General features: G+C 44.7%; 1 protein-coding gene across 1 annotated transcript in view; it reads left to right on the top strand.

Moving 5' to 3' along the window:
* The window catches only part of LOC146856150 (V-type proton ATPase subunit S1-like), a 296718-nt gene that overhangs the window by 142270 nt on the left and 128030 nt on the right, over positions 1-26418 (top strand). Inside the window, exon 6 of the mRNA XM_085654192.1 lies at positions 20434-20519. Within this exon, the coding sequence (XP_085510318.1) occupies positions 20434-20519 (86 nt within the window). The remainder of the gene's footprint in view (positions 1-20433; positions 20520-26418) is intronic.

The following is a 26418-nucleotide window of genomic DNA, read 5'->3' as shown; positions in this document are numbered from 1 at the left end:
TTAATGTTTGGAAAACATGACTCTTCTGAAATAGCTAAAGATGTGGCTGGGTCAGACCAAAAAAGGGAGGGCGCCAAAACAAATGGGTTGGACCCTGATGATTTTCTGGAAATCCTGAACAGTTAACACGGGTTAAGGAAGCACCCTGGAAACCTTCCCTAGAGGGATACATACTTTTAGAAGGAAAAGGAAAGCTTAATCCATTGGAGAGAAGCAAATAAGGGCGTCTTGGTCAAGGGAGCTTAACTGTGTAAACTGTACAACATAACCCAAATGCTGACCTTTGGTGCATGTGAGGCTAAGCCTAGTTCATAGTCCCGAAGAGAGGTGCCGCCCTATTCAATAGGATAATATAGAAGACATGGGCATGAGGAAGCAAGAAGGCAGGGTACAACAGGGAGGGATACAGAAAGTAGGTATTCAAAGGCAGGCAGAGGGGGCAGGAAGAGCTGGCAAAAGGACATAAGGTAATAGAAGGCATGTAACATGAGCAGGAAGTGTAGAGGCCACTGGGAAATATATCACATTGTGGAGCAATGAGTAAAGGTTACAATGCCTGATATAGACTTGAGACTCCATGACAGGTAGCTGTGGGGGCAAGTTATCCCACCTCAATATGTGATCTAATGCCTGCATCGTTCACATTTGTCTCTTCCAGAGGCAGTCAGTCGCCCTGTGCAGGAGAGGTAGGTAACCGCCTAGCTGCTGCAGAGGCTGGGTGGAACACCACGCATGCTGCATGGAAGCCGCTTCTCCTTGTAACCAGAGCCGGACTGGGGAACTCAAAGTAGCCGTGGACTAAATGCTCAAATCAGTGCCGCTCCCTTCATCTCCATGCGCTACCTCTCTCTTTCCATCCAACCATTCACTCTCTCTCCATCTTCTCCCTCTCTAACTGTCTCTCTACTGTCCCCCTACCTCCCTCCCTTGTAGGTTCCCCTGGCTTGCTATATTTAACCTCTGGGCGTTGTGGAAAGTGACAGACACCAGGAGCGGCCTGGCTTTTCAAAAGCAGCCTCCAGCCTACTCGGAAAGGGGAAACAACCTTTACAACGCGGTCATTACACCACGATACCTTTACAACACGATGCATTTACATCGCAAGACTTTACAACGGTTTCCACTAGGGGGCACTGAGGTATTGGAAATGAATTCCAACACCTTCACTACTGTTGCGCAAACTAGAGTAGGAATAGTAAAAAATACTATTCCTAAGTCCAGCGCGCCCCCCAGTGGAAGTCGTTGTAAAGACTTGCTATGTAAATGCATCGCGCACTAACAACGCGGTCGTTGTAACGATCGCGATGTAATAGCACGCGATGTAATACATTGCGTAGTAAAGTGCTATATTCCTGGGGAAGTGCCTGGTGGAATAAAAGGCCTTTCTGGCCCTGCTTGTAACATGCAGCACAGGCGCACGGGTACTGGCAATGAGAGTGCTAGAGCTACAGAACCACTTGCTCTGATTTTCCAAGTTTGCACATTTCCTGCAGGCCGAACCCATGAGGTGTAATGTGGTGATGAAGATATGGGTCCGGCGGGATGGTGGTGCATATGTGCAGGGGCGGTAAGACTGTGATAGCAGAGGTACTGGGCAATGGGAGTGATGAGAAGGGGTAGAGGGCGCCCAATAAAGATGCGGGTAACACAGGTTAGGAAGGGGTGAGGGCCACAGAACATACAAGCGCTGTGTTGAGGGCAGCAAGAAGTTAATTATCAGTGTGGCCAAGGGTAGGAAGTGCAGGAGGAAAGGGACCCGCCCTCAAGAGCAGAACAGCTAAGAGTGCTGATGAAGGCCCGACACATGGGAGGAGGCCAGCAGGGGCCGGAAGCGAGTTACAGAGAGGGGTGGGATATCTGGGAGCGACAAACGCCGGATGTAGAGGTCTGGTAGGAGTAGAAAGGAGTGCACCATTGCAATCCCACTGCTACTAATGGATGGGAAGGATGCCAGGGGAGCTGCGACCACAGGGGGTGAGAATGATGGAGATGGTTTCAGTGTTTCCCAACCGTAAAAAGTTGGAGTGAGTGCAGAATGTTGACAGTGCGCAATGGTGGTATGGAAGCCTGTGGGAGACTGCGGGGCGCCAGCCCCATCAATAGTGTTGTCGTTTGGAGGAGTGAGGAACAGGTTCTTGAGGTACTGGCCTGAGAGAACAGGGGAGCTGGCCTGACCACAGCCAGGAGGAGTCTGCTCCAAGGCAGGAAACCAGGATCAGGTCAGCAGGTAAATCAGCAATGGGGAGGGCTTTGGCTTTTTCAAAACATGACATTTTAATTCAAAGCAATATAACAAATATTATTGTAGTATTTCACTGTAAAATGGTTATCAGCAGCACATAGTGGAAAGGCCAATCAATGCTTGTACATATTTCTGTCTGTGCTGACTAGAGTGAACTGCCCCCATTTCAGTTATTCTTGTGCAATCTGGTGTTGCCACTGCTTTGGCTGCTGAGTCTCAGCAAAGCAGCTAATAACTCAGACTGCCTCTGGCCACATCAGCATCAGGGGCAGTGCTTAATTTATAAAATATGAAGTGCAGGTGCTCAAATGTTTTTGGGAGGCCACACCTACTTTTCTTCGGCTCCATCCATTTCCTCCACTGGCTCCACCCACTCTATTAGCTCCTCCCACATCCTCAACTGGCACTGCTAAAAGTCAGATGTAATCAGTGGTTAATTTGTAAACAACTTAACTCCATAATGTAGGGGCTCTCATTAGGAGGCAGCTTGCTCCAGCTCATTTCTCCTGTTAGCGCCGCTAAAAACAGATTCAACTGCTAACCATGAAAGTGGGGGGAGGATGTGGCACATTGGCCAGAGCTACCGACTTCAGAAATGACTGGTGCTCAGGAAAAGTGCCGGTGTTGATGATTAACTGCAGTGCTGAGCACTGGAAACAACCGGCTCAAATTAAGCACTGGCACTAAGTTTCCAGGCACCCTACATTTAAATATCCTGCCTGCAGCCAGTCAACAGCATAGCTATGAGGGGGGGGGGCTTTACAACTCTAGAGCATAGAAAGGTCCTGGCAGCTCACTCAAGCCAGCAACAATTTGCAGCTGTAAGCAGAGGGCTCAACCGGGTCCTACTCAACCCCATGAGCATGGGCGCCCTCAGAGGGGGTGGGGGGATGGGGTGGTTGAGGGTTGAAACACGAACCGCCCTGGCATTTTCCTGAAGGTAGGATCCTTGTGCAGACCTCAGATGGCACAGTAGAACTAGTCATTCTATTCCATCCACTTCAAACCTCAACGCCCCCTCATAGGGAGCCAGTTTTCACTGCCCTGAAGGCCCTACTGTGATGGCACCTCCTTGCCATCCAGGGAAACTGGGCCACATAGCACTGTACCAGCTCTGCACAGCTAACTTCACTCACATCCAACATGCCTTCCATCTCAAACACAAGGAATTAACTCAAAAGCACCAAGACCGCTGCAGCCTGTTTTAAACCCTCAGGCTAAATAGAGTTACATGGAGGTTCAGGAGATATAGATCAATAGATCGGAAAACAGCCCTGTCCTTTAGGCAGTCACGTGTGGTCGCAGGCTGGTTAGCCAAGGAAGGTAAACACTGACAAGGGCAGTGAAGAGATACAAGGCCAGGAGACTGTCAGGAGCAGGATGGTCCAGAGGTGTGTGAAGGTGCATGAGATGTGTTGCTGGACAGGAGAGGGAGCATTAGAGTCAGGAGAGGTCCGGGCGGCTGATGTGTTTCAGGATGGGGAGATAAGAAAGAGATTGATGCATTTGTTTATTACTTTGGGATTATATTATTGTGTAGGGCTATGGGTCAGAGGATTTGATTTTGAGAGTTTGTCGTGCCTCGACAAAAACATCCTTTAACCAAATATAAAGACATCAGGGCATGTCTATAGCTCCTTCAAAGTTTCTCCCGAAAACGTCCATACATACCTACACTCCCCAATACACCGAAGAGACTTTCAGCCGCCTTGTGTTCTCAAAAAGAGATCAACAGAAGAAGTGATAGAAGGAAATATTCCAGAATTAATTCTTGCAATATTCACCCTAGAAGGGGAGTTGGGTGGGACACCCAAGAACCAAACCCTAGCTAACATATTCTAGTAACATTCACCAGTCTAGCAGGAACTACAATTATTGATCCAAGGTAACTCTGGTGACACCTGAAATTCCCCTAACCCATACATGAGCAAGAACACTAAAGCCGAGCTTGCCACCACCAATAGAAATGCATAGCTTCCCTTGCCCATATATGGGCAAGCAGAGTTTACCACCATCAGTAGAAATGCGTAGCTTCCCACCACCCTCTTCTATATCCACCATGATATCTCTCTATGTATATTTTTTCACTTTTTTCTGCAGACGTAAGCTGGCCCAATTTGATTTAAAACTTTTTTCTCCTGTCACGGCACATATAGGTTTGGTTTTGCTCTATGTTTCGTTGGGGTGCTAAATTTGAAAACCCATAGACTACTGCTGGATGCTCTCAGACTTCGTGTGGCCAAGTGGCCTTTTTTTTGCGCTTTTGTATAGTGCAAACTTGACCTGAAGTTATTGTAGTGCTTTACATTAGCACCAGTTACATTTCACCAGAAAAGATTCATTTTTTGGAAGGCGCGGGGAGATTAAGTGATTTGCCCAGAATCACAGGAAAGTCGACCCCGAGACTCGTAACCCGATCCCGGCAACTCTTTCCACTCAGTGAAGGCTTCTTCGTACAGTTTTCACATTTGTGACCGCAGCCTGTCAGAGTTTTTGCGAACTACCCAAAACGTTTGCAAGGTTTTTCGTGAGGCCCAACAATAGAAATTTGAAAGCGCTAGCCAGAGAACACTCTCTCCCGTAAATCCCTCTTTGGTTGCATATTTATATAGCACGAACTCGACCCGAAGGTATTGGAGCGCTTTACATAGCATGCTTAATTTATTCATTTTTTCCCCACAAAGCAGTCTCAGTCTAGGCCTTGAGCTGCTTACTACTACCAGACACAGCACTGCTACTTACTGGCTGATCGATGCCCACAACGCCACGGTCGTCGGGGTCAGGCCGACTTGAACGAGATGACTCTTGGTGGGCTGCTGCGCGCTGCGGTGTTTATGCTGGGGCGGGGCAATGTGAAAGAAATCTGCGCACATTGCCGCACAGCCCCTACCCCAATATAACCAAAATCCAGCCCAAATCCGTGTCCTCCGGCGCTGCGGCCCGCCCACATTCAAGTGGCTAAGACCGCCCTGGCACGCAGAGTGTGCCGCAATCAAAGCAGTGTCTAAGTCCCACAGCAACACTTTTAACCACCGGCGCTGTGACCCACTCAGGAGATGTGAAAAACACGCAGCGGCTGCACGAGAGTACAGTAGTAAGTTAAATTCAAAAATAAATGTGACTTGCGCAGCCGATGCGTACTGTAGACCCGGCCCTGTCAAATAAGTGCCAGTGCTAAGCACCGGAAAGCACCGGCACAAATTAAGCCCTGATCAGGGGACATTTTAAGGTACATAATCAGTTCACTGAACAATGAACACCGCACAGCAAGCCTAACACCAATTAGCATTATTATAACGTCAAGCAGTCACACCAACACACCAACACACCAAACATGCACATAACGACACACAAACAGACACCACGACCATAAAAACATATAGATGCACCTACATACATACACAAACAGACATAAAAACACTAAACATACATAAATCACAGACACAGAAAACATGCAAACACCAAAACAACCCCTCGCACTTCACTCACAAACAAGCAAATGCACCATACAAACACTCCATGCCAGAGGTATTCAAACTTTTAAGTTCTAAGCCCCCCCCCCCCAAATAAAATGTTTTGAAGTCAGGGCCCCCCTCCAAAACCTTTATGAAAAGGAGTGTGGGAGGGGCATGGCTGAGCACAGGGTTGGGGCATATAAGATAATTTCAGTGATGTGTTTTCTATGTCATATAATCCTCAATAAATATGAGACTTATAAAAGAGCAAATTTGTTTTTTTTTTTAAACATAAGTTAACCAAAAAAACTCTGTGTTGTGAGCCTGTCACACTCCTCAGCCCCAATTCAACTGCTGCAGTATAGATAACCATGGCCACGAGTGGCAAGAAATTTCCTCCAATTACATTACACAAAATGTGATTTTTTTTTAAGGCTCGCAAAAATGATGTGATTTGCCAAGAATCACAGGATTTTGAGCAAACAATGGGACTTGAACCTGGTTCCCCAGTTCCAGGCAGCAGCACTCACTATCAGGCCACATTTCCTCCCATCCAGACAAAACTGAGCTCCCATGTGTTGCCCTCCTTTTGGCAGAAAAGGTGCTCTCGGCCCTAATGCTAGCAAGGAAAATGAGTTATCTACCCTTTTTTGTTTTTAAAGAAAGAATTGTAATACAGTGGGCCCCCCAGACCCCTAGACTCCAGTGCTGCTGCACCAGCTTCACTGATGATAGCTAATGCCTCGCCAAGTGGGATGTCTCCTCTGCCTTTTGTTAAAAATACGAGCTCCCATTTTGCCCCACCCCAGTCACTGTCATCGCTTTGATGCCCAAAGTAAGGTTAATTCTCAAATATTATTTTCCCTACACCTGGACCATTACTCAGCGGCCCAAAGCAACACTGTCAGAGCAAGTGGTCGCTGGGCCCTAATGCAATTAGGAATAATAGTAAAACAGACATGGGGTTTAGCTGGCCCCTCATACCACTGGGAACTGGTGCCACAGCACCGGCTGCACCAATAATACCTACAAATCGACAAAGCAGGCTAGCAGCTCTGCCCAATCTACTGGGCCATCACTCCTAGGCTTGAGACACTCAGCAGGCTTTCTGCCCCTTTGTGTAAAACAAATCAAACTCATCTATGCTACCTGAAAGGTAGATGTGTATGATTGGTTAATAACCAAATCTAAAGAGTGCTTGGGAGCCAGTATAGACTTTAACTGGTGGAGTCGCTTGGAGCTCCATGGTGACAAATATTTATTCTTCTTGAGAGGAAATGTGACGGTGTTACCAGGTGAGTTCTGCAGCGTGTCATTTTATTAGACAATTATAAAAAATGTGCTGAAGTATAGTCTGATTACTCATTACTAATATATATATATATATATATATATATATATATATATATATATATATATATATATATATATATATATATATATGATGATTGACATATTCACAATGCTTTCTGTTACCGGCTGGGACCTCAAAGCACTATAAAAACAAAGCCACTATTTCTTACTGCGCAACTCGGATTACTTTCTGTGGCTGCTTTGTCACACACAGGGACTCTGCAGCGAACAGGTTAGCCAAATACGATTTCACAGCCTAAAATAGTACATTTCTTACCTACTAGTTCAACTTGCATTTATTTTTCATTTAACATGCACCTGTTATTTTATATATGCTACAACAAAGTGAAAATATAACTACAGAGTATGTTGCTCTTTTTAGCCACTTCTTTGACCCTGTGATCCCACTAAATGACTCTACCCCATGGCACTCAGGATCGCATTACTTTATGTACATGAAGACAGCCTGTGAGTGCGCTGATTAAACAAAATCGTGCTTCCAGGTCATCTTCATTTAGAAATAGTTGAATACACATTTGCGCCTTCATGGAAAGGCAGCCACGGCCCCACAGCTTGAAGACCTCTGCTCTATGCATATACATACCACACTGACTCACACACCACACATGCAAATTTATCACACACACACACAGCAGTGGTGGCTCCCCCATTGGTGCATGGGGGTGTCGCCCCACTGCTTTCTCGCAGTGTGAGAAGGCAGAAACATAAATGGTAACAAGCATTGGCATAGCCAATAGGTCTTGCTTTTGGGACCTTATAAGCAGGGACATCTTAAGGATTTGGGGGGCCCTGGGCCAAACATATTTTGGGGGCCCATGTTCAGGACACCTTTGAATTTATGATCTAATTTGAGCCCCTGTTTCCCACGCAATTTCCGCTTCCTCAGCTGCGCTAGACATCCAGTTTGCATCATAGGCATTAGCCTATATATTCCCGATGTAAATGGACATGTGCTGCTTACAGGTGTAGGATTCAGGGTTTACGTTTTTAATACTTTTTAAATTGTATATGTGTGGCTGAATTACTCTGTGCTTTTTAACAATTTCTCCTACCTATGCGCCCTTGCACTATACTTCATTCTGCTTGCCAACACCTACTTAGCTGCTCGATTCGCATTTCGGTTTTCCTCCAGTCTTGGTCCGCTGCTGCTGATACGCCGATTGTGTGGAGGGCTGGGGCTACTATCGGGCTACTCACTTCCGCCCACGCAGTTTCCACTTCCTCAGCTGTGCTAGCGATCCAGTTTGTATCATAGGCATCAGCCTATATATTCCCGATGCAAACGGATGCACACAGCTGATAGCTGTAGGATTTAGTGTTTCCTGCCCTGCTACTAGGTTTTTATTACTTTTTAAATTGTATATGTCTGGCTGAATTACTCTGTGCTTTTTAATAATTTCTCCTACCTATACGCACTTGCACTTTACTTGATTCTGCTTGCCTACACCTCCTTAGCTGCTTCGATTCGCATCTCGCTTGTCCTCCAGTCCTGGTCCGCCACGGCTGATATGCCGATTGTGCGGAGGGCTGGGGCTACTATCGGGCTCCTCACTTATGCCTATGCAGTTTCCGCTTCCTCAGCTGCATTGGCGATCCAGTTTGCATCATAGGCATTAGTCTATATATTCCCGATGCAAACGGATGCGCTAAGTGGACGTGCACAGCGGGCGCGCCGCTGGCGCCGAAGGTAAGCCTGTCTGCACCCGGTGGCGTTCGGCGCCGGCCATGCTGCCCAGTTCCCCTCCGGTGAGTTTCTTCCACTATATTGCAATAGGGAAAAACTGCTTAGCCTTAGGCGGCTACCATTATGTCACTGTACAGCCGCTGATCCGAGGTTGGAGGTAGACTTTCGATGCAATAAGTGCAACTGGACTCTCCTCCAGCCCAGGAAACTCGCACCCAATATCCTCCCACGCAACAATAAGTGTAAAAACAATAAGAAAACTGAGGACTTAAAGGCCACCCTTTTAAATTGTCGCTCTATACAAAAGCATGAACCATACATTTATGGCCTACTTTTAGACTAACAGTCTGATCTTTTTTTTCTCACTGAGACCTGACTGTCTGAAGCCTCCAACCCTACTATCACCTCGGCCATCCCTACGGGATATAACATTCTTAGGAGGGACTGATCGAATGGGAAGGAGGGAGGTGTTGCCAGCCATAATTTACAATAAAAAACTAGACTGCTTAGGCTTCTGCTGTGCCTTATCCCCCCATCATAGCATAGCTGGATTTCTGATTTACAGATCTCCCAGTGCTATTGGAAATATTATTACTACGCTTAATATAGCCACCACCTCCCTGGCCTTAAAATACAACAACTGCCTCATTCTGGGATATTTCAATATACATATGGACAATGGAGAAGACCCTCAAACAATTTCCTTGTTGGAGGCGCTGCAGGCCTGCAACATGTTTCCATCTGTTTCTTTGGCCACCCATGAGAAGGGCCATACCCTAGACCAAATCGTTCACAACTTTGACATATCAGTAAGCCTACCTCTTCCCATTATCTGGTCTGACCACCTCCTATTAAAATTTGTCATTCCCAACTCTGCCACAGCCCCTTGAGCTAACACAGGGCTGAGGGTCTCTAATTACTGGACGTTCCATAAAATATCCATCCCGATGTTAGCAGACGCCCTCGGTCGTTCCTCACCAGAGCTGTCTGGCTGCCCCGACTCGGACGCCCTCTCAATAGATTCATGGCTCCGAACCCACATTGATGCAGTGGTACTGGTTGTTTGCTGCTCCTCAAAGAGGTCAGCCCCACCAGCTCCATGGTTTAACGATTCCCTTAGATCTCGCAACAGAAATTGTGGAACAATTGAACGGAAATGGCGTAAATCCTATCTACCTGAGGATAGGAAGGTGTATAAAGACACCTTAAAAGCTCATTACATTCTCGTGAAGGCAGCCAAGAAAAACCACTTTCAAACCAAGATAGAAAATGCCCAAAAAAAGAGTAAGGAAATCTTTAGCATAGTTAAATCCTTTACTGCCCTGAGAGCCGGCACAAAGGAAGGGCCATGCACTGAAGAATGGTCTAAGTAAATAGTTGAATTCTTCCACAAAAAGATCTCCATGATCCAACAAGCCTTCAATAACATCTCAGAGGAAGAACTGACCTTCTACCTTAGTTCTAATAGCAAATTTCACCTCTTGGATCCTACATCTTTACTAGCTTTCCCTGAGTTTCAGCTTGAAGAGTCACTGACCCCTCTCCAAAGCATTAAGTCTGGCTCTCCTACTGACCCATGTCCAGGGAATATCTTGAACCTATTAGCTCCCACCATAAACCCCAAAGTAAACCAGCTCTTTAATGCTTCTCTCTCCTCAGGCAACATGCAGAAATTATGGAAGAATGCCAAGATTCTTCAACTGATAAAAAAGGCTAACGCCAAACCGACGGACCCTGCCAACTACAGGCCAATCTCCCTTCCTCCGGCCCTCTCCAGAGTACTAGAGAAGCATGTAAACAAGGCCCTCCAAAAACACATTGAAGATGGGAAGCTCCTTCATGAGTCCCAATCCGGTTTTAGGGCTAACTACAGTACGGAGTCCGCTCTGCTGGAAGTTACTGAATTTCTCAAGGGTAAGCTGGACCAGGGAGGCAAGACTGTTCTGATACTGCTCGATACGTCGGCGGCCTTCGATATGGTCCCACATGAGAGGCTCCCGGAGAGACTTGCTAACATCGGTCTTGGGGGGACCGCCTTTACAATGGATGTCATCTTTCTTGGCAAATAGATCTCAGGACATCTGGCTCCCCCCTTTCTCATCAATATATATCTATCCCCCTTGCATTTCTGGTAGAGGAAGAGGGCGCAAAATTGTTTCCTATGCTGATGACACGTGTGAAAAAGGAACCGACTTTGACGGGGCAATGATCAGGTCTTGCCTCACAAAGGTTTTTAACTGGCTTAAGATCAATCAGCTGAAGTGCAATCCTGACAAACTGAAGTTGTTTTCTTTGGTAATCCATAAATGCCTGACTGGAGCTCTTGGTGGCCAAAAGATCTGCCGCCCCCGCCCGCTGAAAAGGAGAAAGTCAAAAACGTAGGAATTGTCATAGACAAGACACTCTCCATGTGCTTTCAAATTCAAAATCTAAATGGCACTTGCTTTGGCATACTCTGGGTGCAAAAAAAAGTCCTGCCACTGTTACCGCTTGAGAGCAGAAAGATCGTGGTGCAGACTCTGGTGACATCAAAGCTTGACTATGTCAACAGCTTGTACCTCTGTCTTCCCAAATCCCTTATCCAGCGCCTACAAGTGGTACAATACGCGGCGGCCAGAGCCATCCTGAGACCTAAACCCAGATCTAGTATGAGCCCTATTCTTAAGTCTCTCCGCATAAAAGAACGGATCGGCTTCAAAGCGATGACCATCTTCTTTAAAGCTTTCCATGGCTTAGGAGCCGGCTACATAAATAAGCGCGTTAATCGCTTCACAACAGCTAGACCCCTAAATTCTTCCAATGCCAACCTGGCCATCATGCCTAAAATATGCAGTGCCCGCATTGGAGGCAGATTCCACGGCTTTCTAGGCCCAAAATTGTGGAATAGCCTCCCTGAGTCTCTGAGACTAACCACAGACCTACTCTCTTTCATGAAAGAACTTAAAAACCTGGCTTTTTGATAACTGATGGGTCTTTTACGCATGTTTTCCTCCCACTGTCATGCGCCAGGACTCTCTAGTCTGAGTAGCTGCGCATTTTATTAAATACACAATTTCATTTCATTAGGTCCCTGACAGTGCAAAGGAACACTCGTCCAAATTCTAAGCGCCTTATTTATGAGGCTTTGCTTCACTTTTATGCCGCTGGTGCGTCACTTTTTGTGACGCACCGGCAGCATAAAATATGTGCAATGTTACGCCCTATTTACAAAGTGACGCATCTAGGCAGATGCTTCACTTTGTAAACCCCTGCACCGCATTATACCTGCGCCAGGCATAATGTATGCAGGGTGGGTGATGCCCCGCAAAATGCCTCGTAGAAGTGGCGCATTGAAATCTATGAGAACTCAGTGCGCCACTTCTAGGACGCCATTGCGTCAATATCTTACACCTGCCACACAGCAGGCATAAGACTGATGCAGGCCCTTTCACATGGGGCTTGCCCCATGTGAAAGGACACATTGCTGGAGTTGCGTCTATTTTCAGACACACCCCAGCAATGCATCACTTTTGCGCATACAGATTCGTCAGAAATACTGACATATCTGTAACTGCTTGCGACATGATGCGTCATTCAGTAAATATGACACATCCATCATGTCGCAACGAGGGCGCACTAAGAAGTGACGCATCCCTGTTTTCACACAGCGATGCATCACTTCTCATAAATAAGGCCCTGAAAGTGTTTACATCTAATAATCAGGGATAGTTATGTGTGTTTTCAATATTGTAACACAGCAGCAGCTCACCAATATTACTGCAAATAATCTCTGTGACTCCCTCCCATTTCTTATATGTTAGGCGTTGTTTTGATCTAAAATAAACGTTTTTTATGTATATTGCATGAAACATAAACACAAAATTTCTCTGCAAAATGGCTGTACTAGACTCTCACACATCAGGTACATAAGAAATACATGAAAGGAAAACAGAATTTAAAACAAACTGTTTAGGAAATATTCAAGGTCATTAGGGCAAAACTCTGGAGAATGGAGCTGACTGTCAGGGGGCCCCCTGAAAGGCTGGGGCCCTGGGCCAGAGCCCACTTTGCCCATGCATTAAAACGTCTCTGCTTATAAGTATTTAGTTATGCAACTGTTGCATGGCTAAACACTTATAAGGTCCCAAAAGCGAGACCTATTGGCTATGCCAATGCTTGTTTTTAAGCTTATGAGCATGATGACAGATTTGCAAGTGGTGATGGGAGTGGGGGGGCAATTTAAGAGATGCGAGCGGGTTCCATTTAAGTGAAGTAGGGCCAGGTTGTCGTAATTGTGGTTGAAGTGTGGAGCAATAAAGGAGCTGGGTGAAGGGGGATTGTGAATTATTTTTTAAAGCGAGTTGAGGTGCCTGCGATATCCCGGGAAAAACAGTGAACGGGACGGGGAGAGTCAGCCATTCAGTGACACCAGCAAGGGATAGAACGTAGGGATGGTTTAAATTTATTAATTTAAAAAACATGCCAAATGGGAAGGGGATTAGGTGGGGGAAGCAACTCGGAGAGCAAGTGTAAGGGGAGAGCAACTCACAAGAAAGAGAGTAAACAAGCGGCCGCGAAAGTGAAAGTGATCGCGATCAAACCTCAAAGCGGCTGTGCGGCCAAGAAAGTGAAAGTAATCGTGGTCAAGCGCGGTGCGCGCGCACATGCACTGTAGCTCTAGGCTGGCCTGGTAGCACTTTTTGGAGCCCTCTCAATAAGTCTCGCCAGAACAGCGAATGCGCTGGGTCAGGCGAGACCTAAAAACTACCATTTTATGTTTCTGCTTCTCGCACTGCGAGAGAGCAGAAGAGCCTGAAGGCTTTTGTGGAAACCTGCATCTTTCCCTAGACTAGTGCCCAGTTGTGTCGGGCGCGGGAAAGCTGCTACAGCTATTTTACTGCAGTTCCGAGGAGGGAGGCAGCTAACACCAAGCTCTCCAAGTGCTGAAAATAATTTTTCTCGGGCCGCCTTTTCAGTGTTAAGAGGAGCGAGGCTGATATGACAGCGCACAGTAAAAACACTATATAATTTTTTCCGGTATAATGAAGTGATCCTGGGTTTGTACTTCCCTGCTTTTCTGGTTTTTGACACTACAGGTATTTGGTATGATAGGCACAGGCTAAGATGAATTATAATAGAATGTAGTGTAAGGAAGTATAAATAATACATTAAAAACTGCTGGGGTTCGAAGGAAGTTGAGTATAGTGTTTGTTATTGATGCCTTGGCAGAAGAGATGCTGTCTGGCCTGGTTTATCTCATACCGAGCAGAAGGTTTTTAGGGATACTGAGGAGATAGTGGAGGTGCTGGCACAATTTTCAGAGTGGGGGTGATGTCATCAATGTTGCGTGACTGACTGAAGTCATAGGGATTGTGAAAACCTTCTTGCTTTCTCAAATTTGTTTGAAAATGCACCCTAGGTCCATTCTTTTTTCAAAATTGTACTTGGGGTGGGCCTCCCACTTCAGATTTTCCCTGCACAGAACCGAGCCCCCGCCTTGAGTAAGAAAATGATCCTGGCTCCACCAAGTGACATAACCTGCTAAATGTTCAACTGTGGATGCTGAATACTGCCGACACAGCATGTTAGGAGTTATTAGAGGGATGGGGGCTAAACTACAAGACAGCTGAACACGGGTAATATTCCGTGGTGCATGCATCAACTGCTGTACTGTAATCATTACATGTGAAATGTGCTCAATAGTGTCTAAAAGCAGCAGGGATGGTGTAAGATTCTCTCATACACTGAACAGGTGCAACATTCCCAGGAGCACTCCCTGAGACACAAAGAAAAGATACACCAAAAGTTGCGGCAGTATAAACTTTCCCCTCAAACATGGAACTAGTGCTGCCGATATATGGATATATGGAGAGTGGCCCGCCTGGGACTTTGCAGAAATCTAGTCACTCCATCTTACTCCTTAATGCAGAGTTCTGGCCACATTCCACCTTTTGCTGTAACCCTTTTGCCACATGGCAGACTTTTTCTCCTGTGAGGTTCCTTAAAATGTGAGCTGGCAAGCGAGATTTGGTGCCCCCTAGTGCGATTTTTTTAATGTGAGCAGTCGCAGGTGGTCGCGGACAGAGGGCTGTTGTTCAACTAGGTTTGCTGACGCTTGAGTACATTTTCCACTCGAGTAGCAGCAAAATCAACGCGAATGGCCATGCGATCGTGTACAGCGCATGGGGCAGTTTGAGCTAATTTTTCAGCACTGCTCGTGCTACAGGTGCTAAATAGCAGCCCACGCAGCGTGAGCTTCATATTTTCTGCTCATTGGTGGAACTCCACGGGATCTTGCATATTTTTTATGGAAGTCCGCAGAATTCCGTGGAGTGAAACTCCGCGATTTTCACCCACCCCTACTCCTCTCACGTTCAACATGTGCAACACGGGCAGAAACAATGCAAGTATACTCCCCAGACAGGACAAATACGCATAGGCAGCAGAAGCTCTGGGTAGGGAACAGGGCCCTACTGTGGTGGCGATCTAATCCTAACATGGTTCCCAGGTCTGCTAAGGGACTTTGATGTCTCGGGAAACATCAATTACAATGCAGTCATTTCAATGACCTACCTTAAGAACGCAACTGTTACAATGCAACTGCCTTTAAATCGCATACCATTACAATGCATGCCATTACAACGCATGTCACTACAATGCATACCAGTACAACGCATACCATTACAACGCATGCCATTACAATGCATTATAAGGTAAGTAATGGAGTTTATTTTAGTATTAGGGTGGGTATGGGTTTTGGGGTACATGGGAATAGTAATTTCTACCCCTACACTATTAAACAGTTAGTAATTTTAACTCCCACACTATCCAACACTTACCCTACTGTTGCACTCACTGGAGTGGGAATAGTAATTTTTACCCCTACACTATCCAACATTTACCCTACTGTTGCCCTGAACGTATTATGCGCTGTAATGGTTGGCATTGAAATGGTGTGCGTTGTAATGGAATGCGTTGTAATGGTAGTTTTTAAAAATGCGTTGTAATCGCATGCGTTGTAAAATCATGCAATGTAATGGTAGTTGCGATGCAAAGACTGCGTTATAAATGCATGCGTTGTAACGTCATATATTTGATGTCTCCTGCTAAGGGAGCCATCATCTTATTATCACAGGCCATCAACTCAGGGGCACTTATCTAGCCCTCACATTATCTCAACGAGTCTTCAGAAACTGCCATCTGATTCTCATAGACCATTAGCCAACCCTAACAGATCCCAAGCTAGACCTCAGGCAACCCTGTTCTAGTCCTCAGCCACCGTGAGAGGCACTCACTCCTCTTTCCCTAGATGCCCTCAGTCTTCTCTAGAACAGTGACCATGAACCAAAATCAGAAACCCTTCGGCTGGCTTTCAGAACCTCCAAGAGTCCTCAGTCACCTTTAACTGAACCTTTGGTAAACCCAGAAACCCACTTCGTGATCAGTCTTTAAATATCCACAACCTTGCCAAATACACCTTTAAGCTGCTGTTGACACTCTCCTGACCTTGAAAAGACTGAGAACCATAGCTTGACTCTCCAAAACCCATCTCTAGCTCTCAGATCTCCTCAGCTGACCTTCATGAACCTTCAAGTGGCCATCAAAAGCCCTTAGTCACATCCTCCCAATCTGTCCTAAGATGCCAGTCCAAAGATTCCCTAGATGCACACATTCACTGAACAGAAAGGCAGTTCATTAATTGGCAGGTCCTAACATACAACCTTTGCTTCAGGTAAAACTCAGTTTTAAGCCCTTCCTGTTAGAAAATAGCATGCCCCTTTGCTGTGTTGCAAAGAAAACATATCACTTTTGCTACTAAGAGTCTGGTGATAGGTGCTTCAGGGTTAGATGTAAAAATGATCACATTATACACAATCTGGCAGTGACGTTTCTGGAATGTATCACAATTATTTTATATCCCAAGTTTTGCCCTTCAAATGGGGCATGTGTATGCTGGGGTAGGCTGACAGGAGGGCACACCCCTGCTGATCTCCTGTATCTGTCTGCTACCTGGTCCAACTTTCACACATGCTGCCACGTCCTTAGCATTGCTTGCAAGCAACATGGTTCTAGAAATGGGCCTATTTGCCACATGGGGTGGTCCTGTACAAGGGGGGTGCATTCACTGGCATGCAAGTGGCATAGCAAGAGTACCATGGGCCCTAATGCTTGCAAGCGATAAAGGGTCCCAGGAACCTTGGCTGAGTAGCAGAAGTCAGCTCGGATCTTGGGCCCTTGGTCACTGCACCTACTGCAGTAATGATACACATGCATTTGGATCAATCACTAATTGCCTCTTTCCCTGATGTGTCAATACCACCTTGGTAACTAGTTTGTGAAAAAAGGTTTTGGAGCTCATGACAAAAACAGATGTAGGAAGCATCCAGAAAACATACCCTTAATAAAATGCTAATACAAGCCATTCCAAGACAAGATCTGAGATTTTCAGGCCACCCCACTAAAACATAACTCAGTCACATGTAAACGCAGCCATGATCACAGGTAAAACTGTACATGGCGTTCTGGATTAATAATTGAGTGAAGTGCTACTTATGAACTCCTGGAAAATTAATAACCCTGTGCCTTACCAGGTAAAGTACAGTGTCTGTTTCTCTGTGGAGTTCTGGGCATATTCATGCTTACTATACCACAAAGCAACAGGCGCTTCTTTAGGGAAATTGTGTAACATGCTTAAGTAGTAACATCAACAAACCAATTAATTCAAACTCCCAGATCTATTTGGAAAAAGATGTCATTAGGAAAATGACACACAAATGACCATAATCCGAACCAAATATGTACATACTAAAATTGCACAAGTAAAAAAGCACGAAAAAACACACAAAATACTAATTTAACTCAGTGGCCACAGGCAACCGACCCCTACCACCTTTTCAGGCCAACTGAGACGTAGTGAGGGTTAAATACAGTTCATTGTTCCACCCAAGTCTATACTTACTTCGGACTATGAAGATTTTATGGAAGTCTAGCCGGTTCTGAAGGGCAAAACAGGATGCTGGAGAGGGACCCACATAGTCAGATACTTTGGATTCATGCTTCGTCTGAAACCTTGAATTTTGACACCAAACGCTTTGAGTGCGACACACTGAAAAGCAAAATGGACGACGCCGCTTAATCGCTGGGATAATAGTGCTGGCTTTTTCCATTCTCAAATTTTACCTTTAGAGTTTTTAATTTTTAAAATGTTAGATTTTTATTATGTTTTCCATTAGGTTACTTTTCTTTGAAATCTGAAAATATGTTATGCCCATGTGATGGAGTGAGTTTACAAAACGATTTACATTTTTTCTTTTTCTGTACATTTTACTTAAAATACATCAAATGGTTTTTACTCCCATATTTTAAGAAACAAAGACCACTTTCTCTGGAACAGTCTTATGCGATGTTGCTCACCTTGGAAACTGATGAATTGATCTTCCGTGTTAGCACTTTTTTGAGAGTTGTAACTTATGTACGTAAAACAATGGAAAACCCGTGAAATAATTTTGTTGCCAAATAATATGTGACCATGCATTGCGTGTTGTACAAATATATATCTGGTATTATATTTTGGGTCTGTATATATGTGATTGCTTTTATGAATTTGAAAATTCGAATAAAGATGATTTGAATTGAATTGAAATGTTATTTATAGGCATTTATCGATGAACAAAACATGCAAGCACAAGGGAGCACAGTCACATTCTTCCACTTGGTGTTTAAGTTACACATTTCCATTTTGATCATTCACAGAGCACTTATGATATTCGGCCAGAACAGACAAATTTGTGTCATCTGCAAACATTATAGTATGTCGTGTTATCCAGTAAATGGTGGGACCAACAGACAAGCTACCATCACCATGCGTATATCAGCTGATCTACATCATAACAATGGTGCCCATGCATTTTCTCTCCTGGGAGGATGAGGCAAATGGCTGATCACCACCATGTACAGTGTGTGACCCCAGTTCTGACTCATTGGCGAAGAATAGCCCTAGTGGCAAAGAAAGGAGAGGAAGGGTTCCCAATGGTCTTTGGGATGGAAGCGTAAGGGCATCTGATCCCAATAATTCATTTATTGCTCCTGACAAAATGACACATCTTGCGGCCATGCCTTGTATGCAGGCCCGGTTCTAGAGGGTGGGCCAGGCCCACCCAAGGAACACCCTTGCCCACCCAAGGGCACTCAGAACTCAAAAGCAAGCGTTTTCCACCTTAATGTTTCACAGGGGTGTGCTGCCCTGTAGGCTCTCCCTTATCGTTTTTTAATGAATGCCACTATTGATAAAGGGCACTTTCAAGCCTAGGGAGAGGTGTGAAGTCACCGTAGTTTAGTAGCTGATCTGTTGCACAAATGACCAGCACTGATATCCTGAAAAATGAATTATGATTTTGGACATATTGCATCATATTTTTAAATCGCAAATGCCTTGCAAAGTAAAACGCTGCCAAAGTTTTTTTTAAACATGAAAAGCTACAAAGTGGCCCTGTATGTCGGCAGAAACATTTTTGTTACTGCACTTGACCGGGAGCCTGCTGCAATCTTAAAGTTCTGCATCTTAAAGTTCGGACAAGCAGCGTCCCTCCACTTCCCCAAAGCCGGGAAGCACACCAGAGAAAGCGAAGTATGTAGCACCTTGGGTGCTGATTATTCTGTTAAAAATGTCAAAAGCAGACAGATGCCAATACTTAAAATATCAGATCGATTAAAAACTGTGTTGTTTTTTGGGGCAGTACCCATTCATCTTCATGGCCCACCCAAGCTTCTTTACGGCCCTCCCAAACAAAAAATACTAGAACCGGGCCTACTTGTATGCAGGGCCCAGGTTGCCGTCCCCAGTGTATCGCCACCCTACATTTTGCTAATAATAAGAGCATGGCAGTGAGTCTTGGTGCTCCCTCGTGTCTGGACAAAGCTAAACCTCTCTGAAGAGCTGTAATGACAGTGAAACAGGTGTCAGGGGTTGCTTTTATTCATTTCAAGTTGGCTTGGATGGTATTTTACCAAGCTCAGCTGAGCTCAGTTGCAATCCCCAACCCTCCGGAAGCAGCGCGCATGCCACGGGCGGGACACTGCCAGCTGCCACTCTTCATATAACAGTTTTTAGGCAGCGCTTAAGTGACAGCTGAGAAACTATGCATATGCATGACAATGCATTTCAGTGCGGTGATGCGGCACACCACACTAAAATGTGTTAGTCTAACGCCTGACGCATGGTGCTTGGCAGGACTGTATATATTACATCGTTCTCACCTCCATTTATGCTGTTGCGTCTGACATAGAAAACAGTGGAGTGAGAGCAAGGCTCTCTTGTGGTCAAGACCACCTACTCACAAAATGTTTACTTTTTTAATTCAGAGTATCAAATGCAATTAACTTTCTTTAGAATTATTTTCCATCTACAGGGATAGTAAATGTATTACTGATCATATTCCTATTCATGACATATTTGGCCTCTGTTTGGTTTGATTTACCCATGGTGCACTCAATGTCTTTATTTTTATCGCTATTTATGTGATTTATCTATTTTGTACTCTTTTTTTCGACTTTTATTGTAACCTGTGTTTCATATTTCACAATAATAAGAAAGTAAAATGTATTTATTAAGTCTAGTGTGGAAGCATAGATAAGTCTGTTCCAAAAGGTGGTGGAACATTGTACTAACTCCACTCAATGATTATCCTTCTCACTTGTAGATGAAAAGATTGGAAATTTGACAGCAATTCTGCGAGAAAAGGCAATGGAATTTTCAGCCATCTATTCTGCTTTGAGACCTTCAAAGGTGAGTAAATCCTCAGACTCGAAGGGCCCACAAGACGATCCTTCAAATATGGTCATCACAATAAATGCTTACATTCATTGTTTTATTTGCCCCAGTAAAATATTAATGGTACTCAGTGTGTGTTTTGTTAATATTTCTTGTAAAGCGCAGCTTATACCACCAAAGCCTTTTTTTGGCACAGATCAGATGTGCTGTCAGATCCTAATCACTGCAAAAACGAAAGACCTGTGTAGGCTTTGTGGAGTACATTATTTAAATATCACGTGATCCTCTTGGTAATTTGGTGGCTGGGAGGAGGCATTTCCAAGTATTTATGGTGGAGGCCCATAAACTTCTTATTGGTGAATTTGTTGTTTATTTATTTTTGATTTTTTGATAAAGTCATGCTGTGCCATGCCACCTGATGCTGACTCTAGAGTATTGTTAAAGAAAAGTCTTGTAAAATGCACATGCAAAAGAGTCCAACCAAAGTGAGTTGTCGACAATAGCGGCTGCTCCCGGGATGCAGCAGTGGGGCGGGGAGGGGGAGGGTGGAGTTAGAAATAAAAATGAAATCACTTACCTGCCAGCCGGCTGACTGGCCGACGCCGCCTCTCCTCTGTCCTCTTCCTGGCTTTTTCTGTGGAAACAGGAAGCAAGCACCCGGGCTCCTAGGCCCCCATAGCCAATCACAACGCTGCAATGTAGCGTTGTGATTGGTCTGAGTGCTGTGGTTCGGCGGTCAGCCAGAGAATGGGAGCCTGGGCATGTTCTCCATGCAGGCTGTAATGCAGCCTGCATGGAGAATATGCAAAGCGTGAACGAATGTTTGACCATCCCGAAGCGGGCGGGTCAAACATTCATGCGCACTTACATAGTGGCCACCACTTCTTCCCCTGCTCTGAGACCGGAGTTATCCGCCTGCCCCGCCGAGACACCATAGCAGGAACAAATAAAATGTGAATGACGCATGTTTTTTTACTGCGAAAAGCAGTGGGGTGACGTTAGCAGAGGAGCCAGTAGTCTGACATATCTTAAGGGCCAGTGCGGTCGCTAGCTGGTGGTCAGTTTGCATGAACTTCAGGGTTTCCCTAAGCATAGAAGGGTCTAGGTTAACATCACTGATTATGGTGATTTATGGAGCTGACACAAGATCTGTGTCGAATAAGAACACAAGTTACTTGCTGTGTGCGAGGTGGCAGGAGGTTTTCAGGCAATTTGATAGGAAGCATGTCATAGTTTGACCTTCCCAGAACCGAGATCTCTATTCTTGCTCCGTTCACTCTAAATATGCTTTCTTCCATCTGGTTGCATCTGTGGTCTCGCCATTATTTGATATCTGTCTTGCTCCCTGAATCGTCGCTTATTCATATGTGAATACAAGTGTCTTCAGCGTCTATCTGAATGTGTACTTGATGATGCTGAAGGATGTGTATAAGTATATATATTGAGCATTTGAAGAAAGGGAAGAAGATCTTAATGAACAAGAGAGATAGAGTGTTGTGAGCTCAGGAGATTCCTAGAATGCTGCAGGGAAACACAATGAGGGATCTTTAAGATTTCTGGGTGGGTGAATTCCTAGTACATGATCCCATTTGGTAGCTTTGATGTAGTGTTGAAACATTATGCAATTTTCGCATTTTGACCAGTAGCGGCTGCTACCAAACGGGAGTGTGGGGGTGCGGGGGGGGGGGGGGGGGGAGTGGAGGGAAATAAGAAACAAAAAAAACAGTTACCTGCATACGCCTCTCCTCCGTCCTCTTCTCTTCTTCTGGGCAGCAGGAACGTGGAAGCACACAGCCTCCCGACTCCCCTGGCCAATCAAAACGCTGCCTTAGAGCAGCATTGTGTTTGGTCTGAGCACTGTGGTTCAGTGCTCAGACAGGGTCTGGGAGGCTGTGCATGTTCTCCACCCAGGCTGTAATGCAAAGTGCGCATGACTGAAATGTCATGTGCACTTAGGAAGTGCCTACCTCTCCTCTCCCAGCTCTAAACAGCCCAGCCCGGCCCACTCCCCAATCAACTGAGCCAGTACGGTTAAATAAAATCATAATAACGTTGCGTTGTTATCATTTTTTTTCCGTATTGAATTGCTCAGTGGTGCGACGCACCTCTGCCTTAGCGGAGGAGCCACAACTGCTTTTGACTCTTTTTTGTTAGTGTGAGAGAAAACACAAACCGTTCTTGCACCCTTTTGGGAAGTCTGCAGAAATGATTCAACAAAACAAACAAAGTTAAAAATTGTTATGCAAAACAACAGCATGACCCCTGCAATGATCATCTAATGCTATTATCGACACAATGTACATGACTTTTATAGATTTCTTCATATATTGCCTTAAATAAGAGTACTTGTGACAGAAATAAAACTAAACTTAATGGGTGTACCTATTTTCATGAGATGAGTGCGAAAGGACATTGAAAAGACATACAAGTAAAGTACATTTCCAGACGCTGAGCTAGTTACTTCCCTTAACAGTGTCAACCATGAGAGTGAGGATGTCAACGTTAGAAGCGAGAGAACAGAATAGGGAATGTATTACATTGGTAGTATCCAAAAAGCAGAACGGCAGTCAAAGAATCAAAATGGCATCAGGTATAACAGTGATTTCAAAGCCTGCGTTCTTCATGCAATTTCTCAGTGGTTTCCTGTGTGTCATCATACCACACGTCTTATCCTCCATGAAAAGTAACCTGCTTCTTTGAATTTACATAGTATGACATTTTTTTCAGTTTGGCCAATGTTCTGTTAAACTACACTTAGGAAGATTTCAGCCTAGTTTTCTATTTTCTCAAACTAACCTTGTCCATCTAGTTCAGAGTGTTATGAATACTGTGGTGTAGACTTGTCATTAGAGCCTCTGGATCCAAGGAATTTTGTGGGTCGATCTGCCGCCTTGTGGTAAAAAGCTTTGAATTATTCCAGCTGGCTTTGTTGTGCTTGCCCAGAAAATGTTGGATTCTTTATTTGTGCGAAAAAGTTTGTCAGAGCACGTTAGATGGATGGATGGGGATTTGTGAACCAACCACTTCTCCAGTTGCACCAGCGGGCTCGTAACTATAGTGATATGTGTGAGCACCATTTCCAATGCGTGAGCTATTGAAGGCGTGGCTCAGCTGACTAATTCATTGAATACTCACACATCCACATTTTCTTTTTAGTCCATTGTTGGTTTGGAGTCAGTTAGGTTTATCTCAAGACTGAAGTGACCAATTACATGATCTTCTGGGCAGGGGTTTTCAATGTTGAAGCCAGATCGAGGATTTAATCCAGAAATCAGAGACTAGGTAGGATGGAGTTATTTCATGGCTGTGGCAAAGAAACTGGAAGGAGTTATTGTATGTACATTGGTCTTGTTGCTGAATATGGGAGCAATGCTTGTCTGCGGATTAGTTTTTCAGTACAAAGCACTAGAGAACGAGTGGAAAATTGAGACTAGAACAGGATGGTCCATCCTTGGTCTGCAAGGTCCACATCCAGGCCAATATTTCAGATGAACTTTTACTATGTGAACGATTAAGGTTGATTGTATGCAAAGTTATTTCATGTGGTTATCCTTAAAGCCTGGCATGACTTCAGGCCTAGTGAAACCCTACTGTGCAGCCTTGTGTAACTAGCAACAATGGACACAGCTGGCATAATATTTAAGCTGCCCTAAATGGAAAAAAATGGCATAAGCACGGTACCTGCAATGCAGAGAAAAGGGATCTATTTAGAAGAATTTTTCATTTTGCTTTTTTTATTTATTTTCTTTATTTTTATAGTTTTCTATAGCGCGAACATGACCCTTGCAGGTATCAGAGCGCTTTACAAGTACACAGAGAGCAGAATAATATAATATAATATAATATAATATAATATAATATAATATAATATAATATAATATAATATAATATAATATTCAATGAAAAATACAAGATGAAGTAATACCCAGAAAGGAAGGGTATGGTTTGCAATGTTCAGAGAGCAAAGGAGAAGACACTCAGATCATGGTCATGAATGGGAGACGGTCATGCAGCTGTCCTTAAGATGTAACCTCTGGACACAGATAGTCTGTAGGTACATCTTTCAATTCCCTGCATGACAAGTAGTCCGTTTCACTAAAGTGATCACCATCATGTGCCGGACTACACTTTTACATATTGCACAGAGCCTATCTCACCCCAGCGAAGATTAAAACCTATTTTGACACTGATTCGGTTAACTCTCCGCGCTGCCAGAGGGAGGGAGCGGACTTCCATCACATGTTCTGGGGTGCCCACAGCTAGATACCTATTGGGCCGAGGTAGTGGCTTTGTTGAACGCCGTTATGGATAGGGACTTGGAACGGGTGACGGGGCCTTGCCCGCTGCATAGGTTTCCACATACGGCTAAAAACAAGATCACTAGCAAATTTTTAGACATGGGTCTTTTGCTGGCCAAAAGGGAAATCACGATGCACTGGAAAACGCAGAGGGGCCCCAACATAACTAGGTGGAAGAAGGAATTCATCAAATGGTCAGACTGTGATGGGATAGTGCGGTTGCAATTAGCAAAGAGAACGACTAGCGAAAAGGCATTCGAAGCTGCAAAAGCATGGGAAAGGTTAGTGGGATTATTAAAGGACCCAGACACTGACAGGGAGGAAGACAGTGAGATTGCTGCACCGGCGATAGGACATTGAAAGGCTAGCACCCAAGTGCAGCAGCACTGACACCCCTAGCTCCAACATGATACACGAGCTCACAGCAGAGGTGCACACCCGACTTCACTGTTAGCCTTGGTATGCTGGCGAAACCCATGCATAGCAGATGGATACTGAGTATATTATGCAGAGTTGACATGCCTGGGGGGAGGGATGGGTGGGGGAGGTTAGGGAGTTTTGGTTGGCGTAGTGATGATTTGAAGGTATAATGTAATTATCACTCTGGGATGGTAATATCTAGCGAGGACTGAACTTTCTATTTCTCATTATTTCCTCACTTTGTCTTTGACACTGCAAGGGCAGAACACCGATGTCTAACGCAGACTTTAATTTGTAAGACACTACATTATATGCGTGTAATAGCTACCTGGATGGGAAGTATTATGTAACGTATTTTGACACACTGTAAATTTGTGCTGACAAGGGAAAACTCAACAAAGTTTGTTTACAAAAAAAAGAAAATCATGGGCCGGACTACATAGATTGCACCAGTGAAATTATATAACAACATTTTATATGACAAAGATTGCACTTGTAGGCCTACAGTATTGCATGCACTGCGTTGCACAATGATCAGACCCAGAACCTCATCCAAAATGTCATTTTGGTGCTTGTTAGTCTAAACGTCACTTCTTCCCTTGGCAGTGAAATGTTACTTTTGCACTGGATAGTTGGTGCAAATGTCATTTTTTGCACTTGTCAGCTGGTGCACATGTTGGTGCAATTTATTTCATTCAGCGCATACTTCGCACAGGTTGGCTATTTCTGTCATTGGGTTACCATAGAATCCTACCTGTTTCCTATGCAAGTGTTTAATTACATCATAGCTGGTTTTTATCATGAGGGCAGGATTTTTTAGTGCCACCTGATTGTGAAAGGTGCTATCTGAGGACTTGTAGGTGTCTGATAAATCACAACCCTTGCCCCGAGATGGTCAGTTTTTAAAAAAGGTCTTCTATTTAAAATCTCAGACTTATTTTTACATAGCAAGGAACTTGGTAAATGTGAATGTAAATGTGTTGTACTTGTATAGCGCACTGTTACCCTGGGGTGTCCTGGCGCTGTACTCATTCCGCTGTGGAACCCTTCCTGGCTTTTTCCCTGTGAAATGTCCACTCCTGGGCACCCCCAAGGTGAAGCCAGGCATCCCAGCGCTGTTGGGGCCGTTGTGGAGATTAAGCAAGCTATTGCCCAGAGTTGCAGAGTGGGACCGATGATTAGAATAGGCACCGAGG

Source organism: Triturus cristatus, chromosome 4_1, assembly GCF_964204655.1.
Source record: "Triturus cristatus chromosome 4_1, aTriCri1.1, whole genome shotgun sequence".
NCBI lineage: Eukaryota > Metazoa > Chordata > Amphibia > Caudata > Salamandridae > Triturus > Triturus cristatus.
Note: the sequence above shows the minus strand (reverse complement) of the source record. Positions and strands in the feature narration are given on the sequence as shown.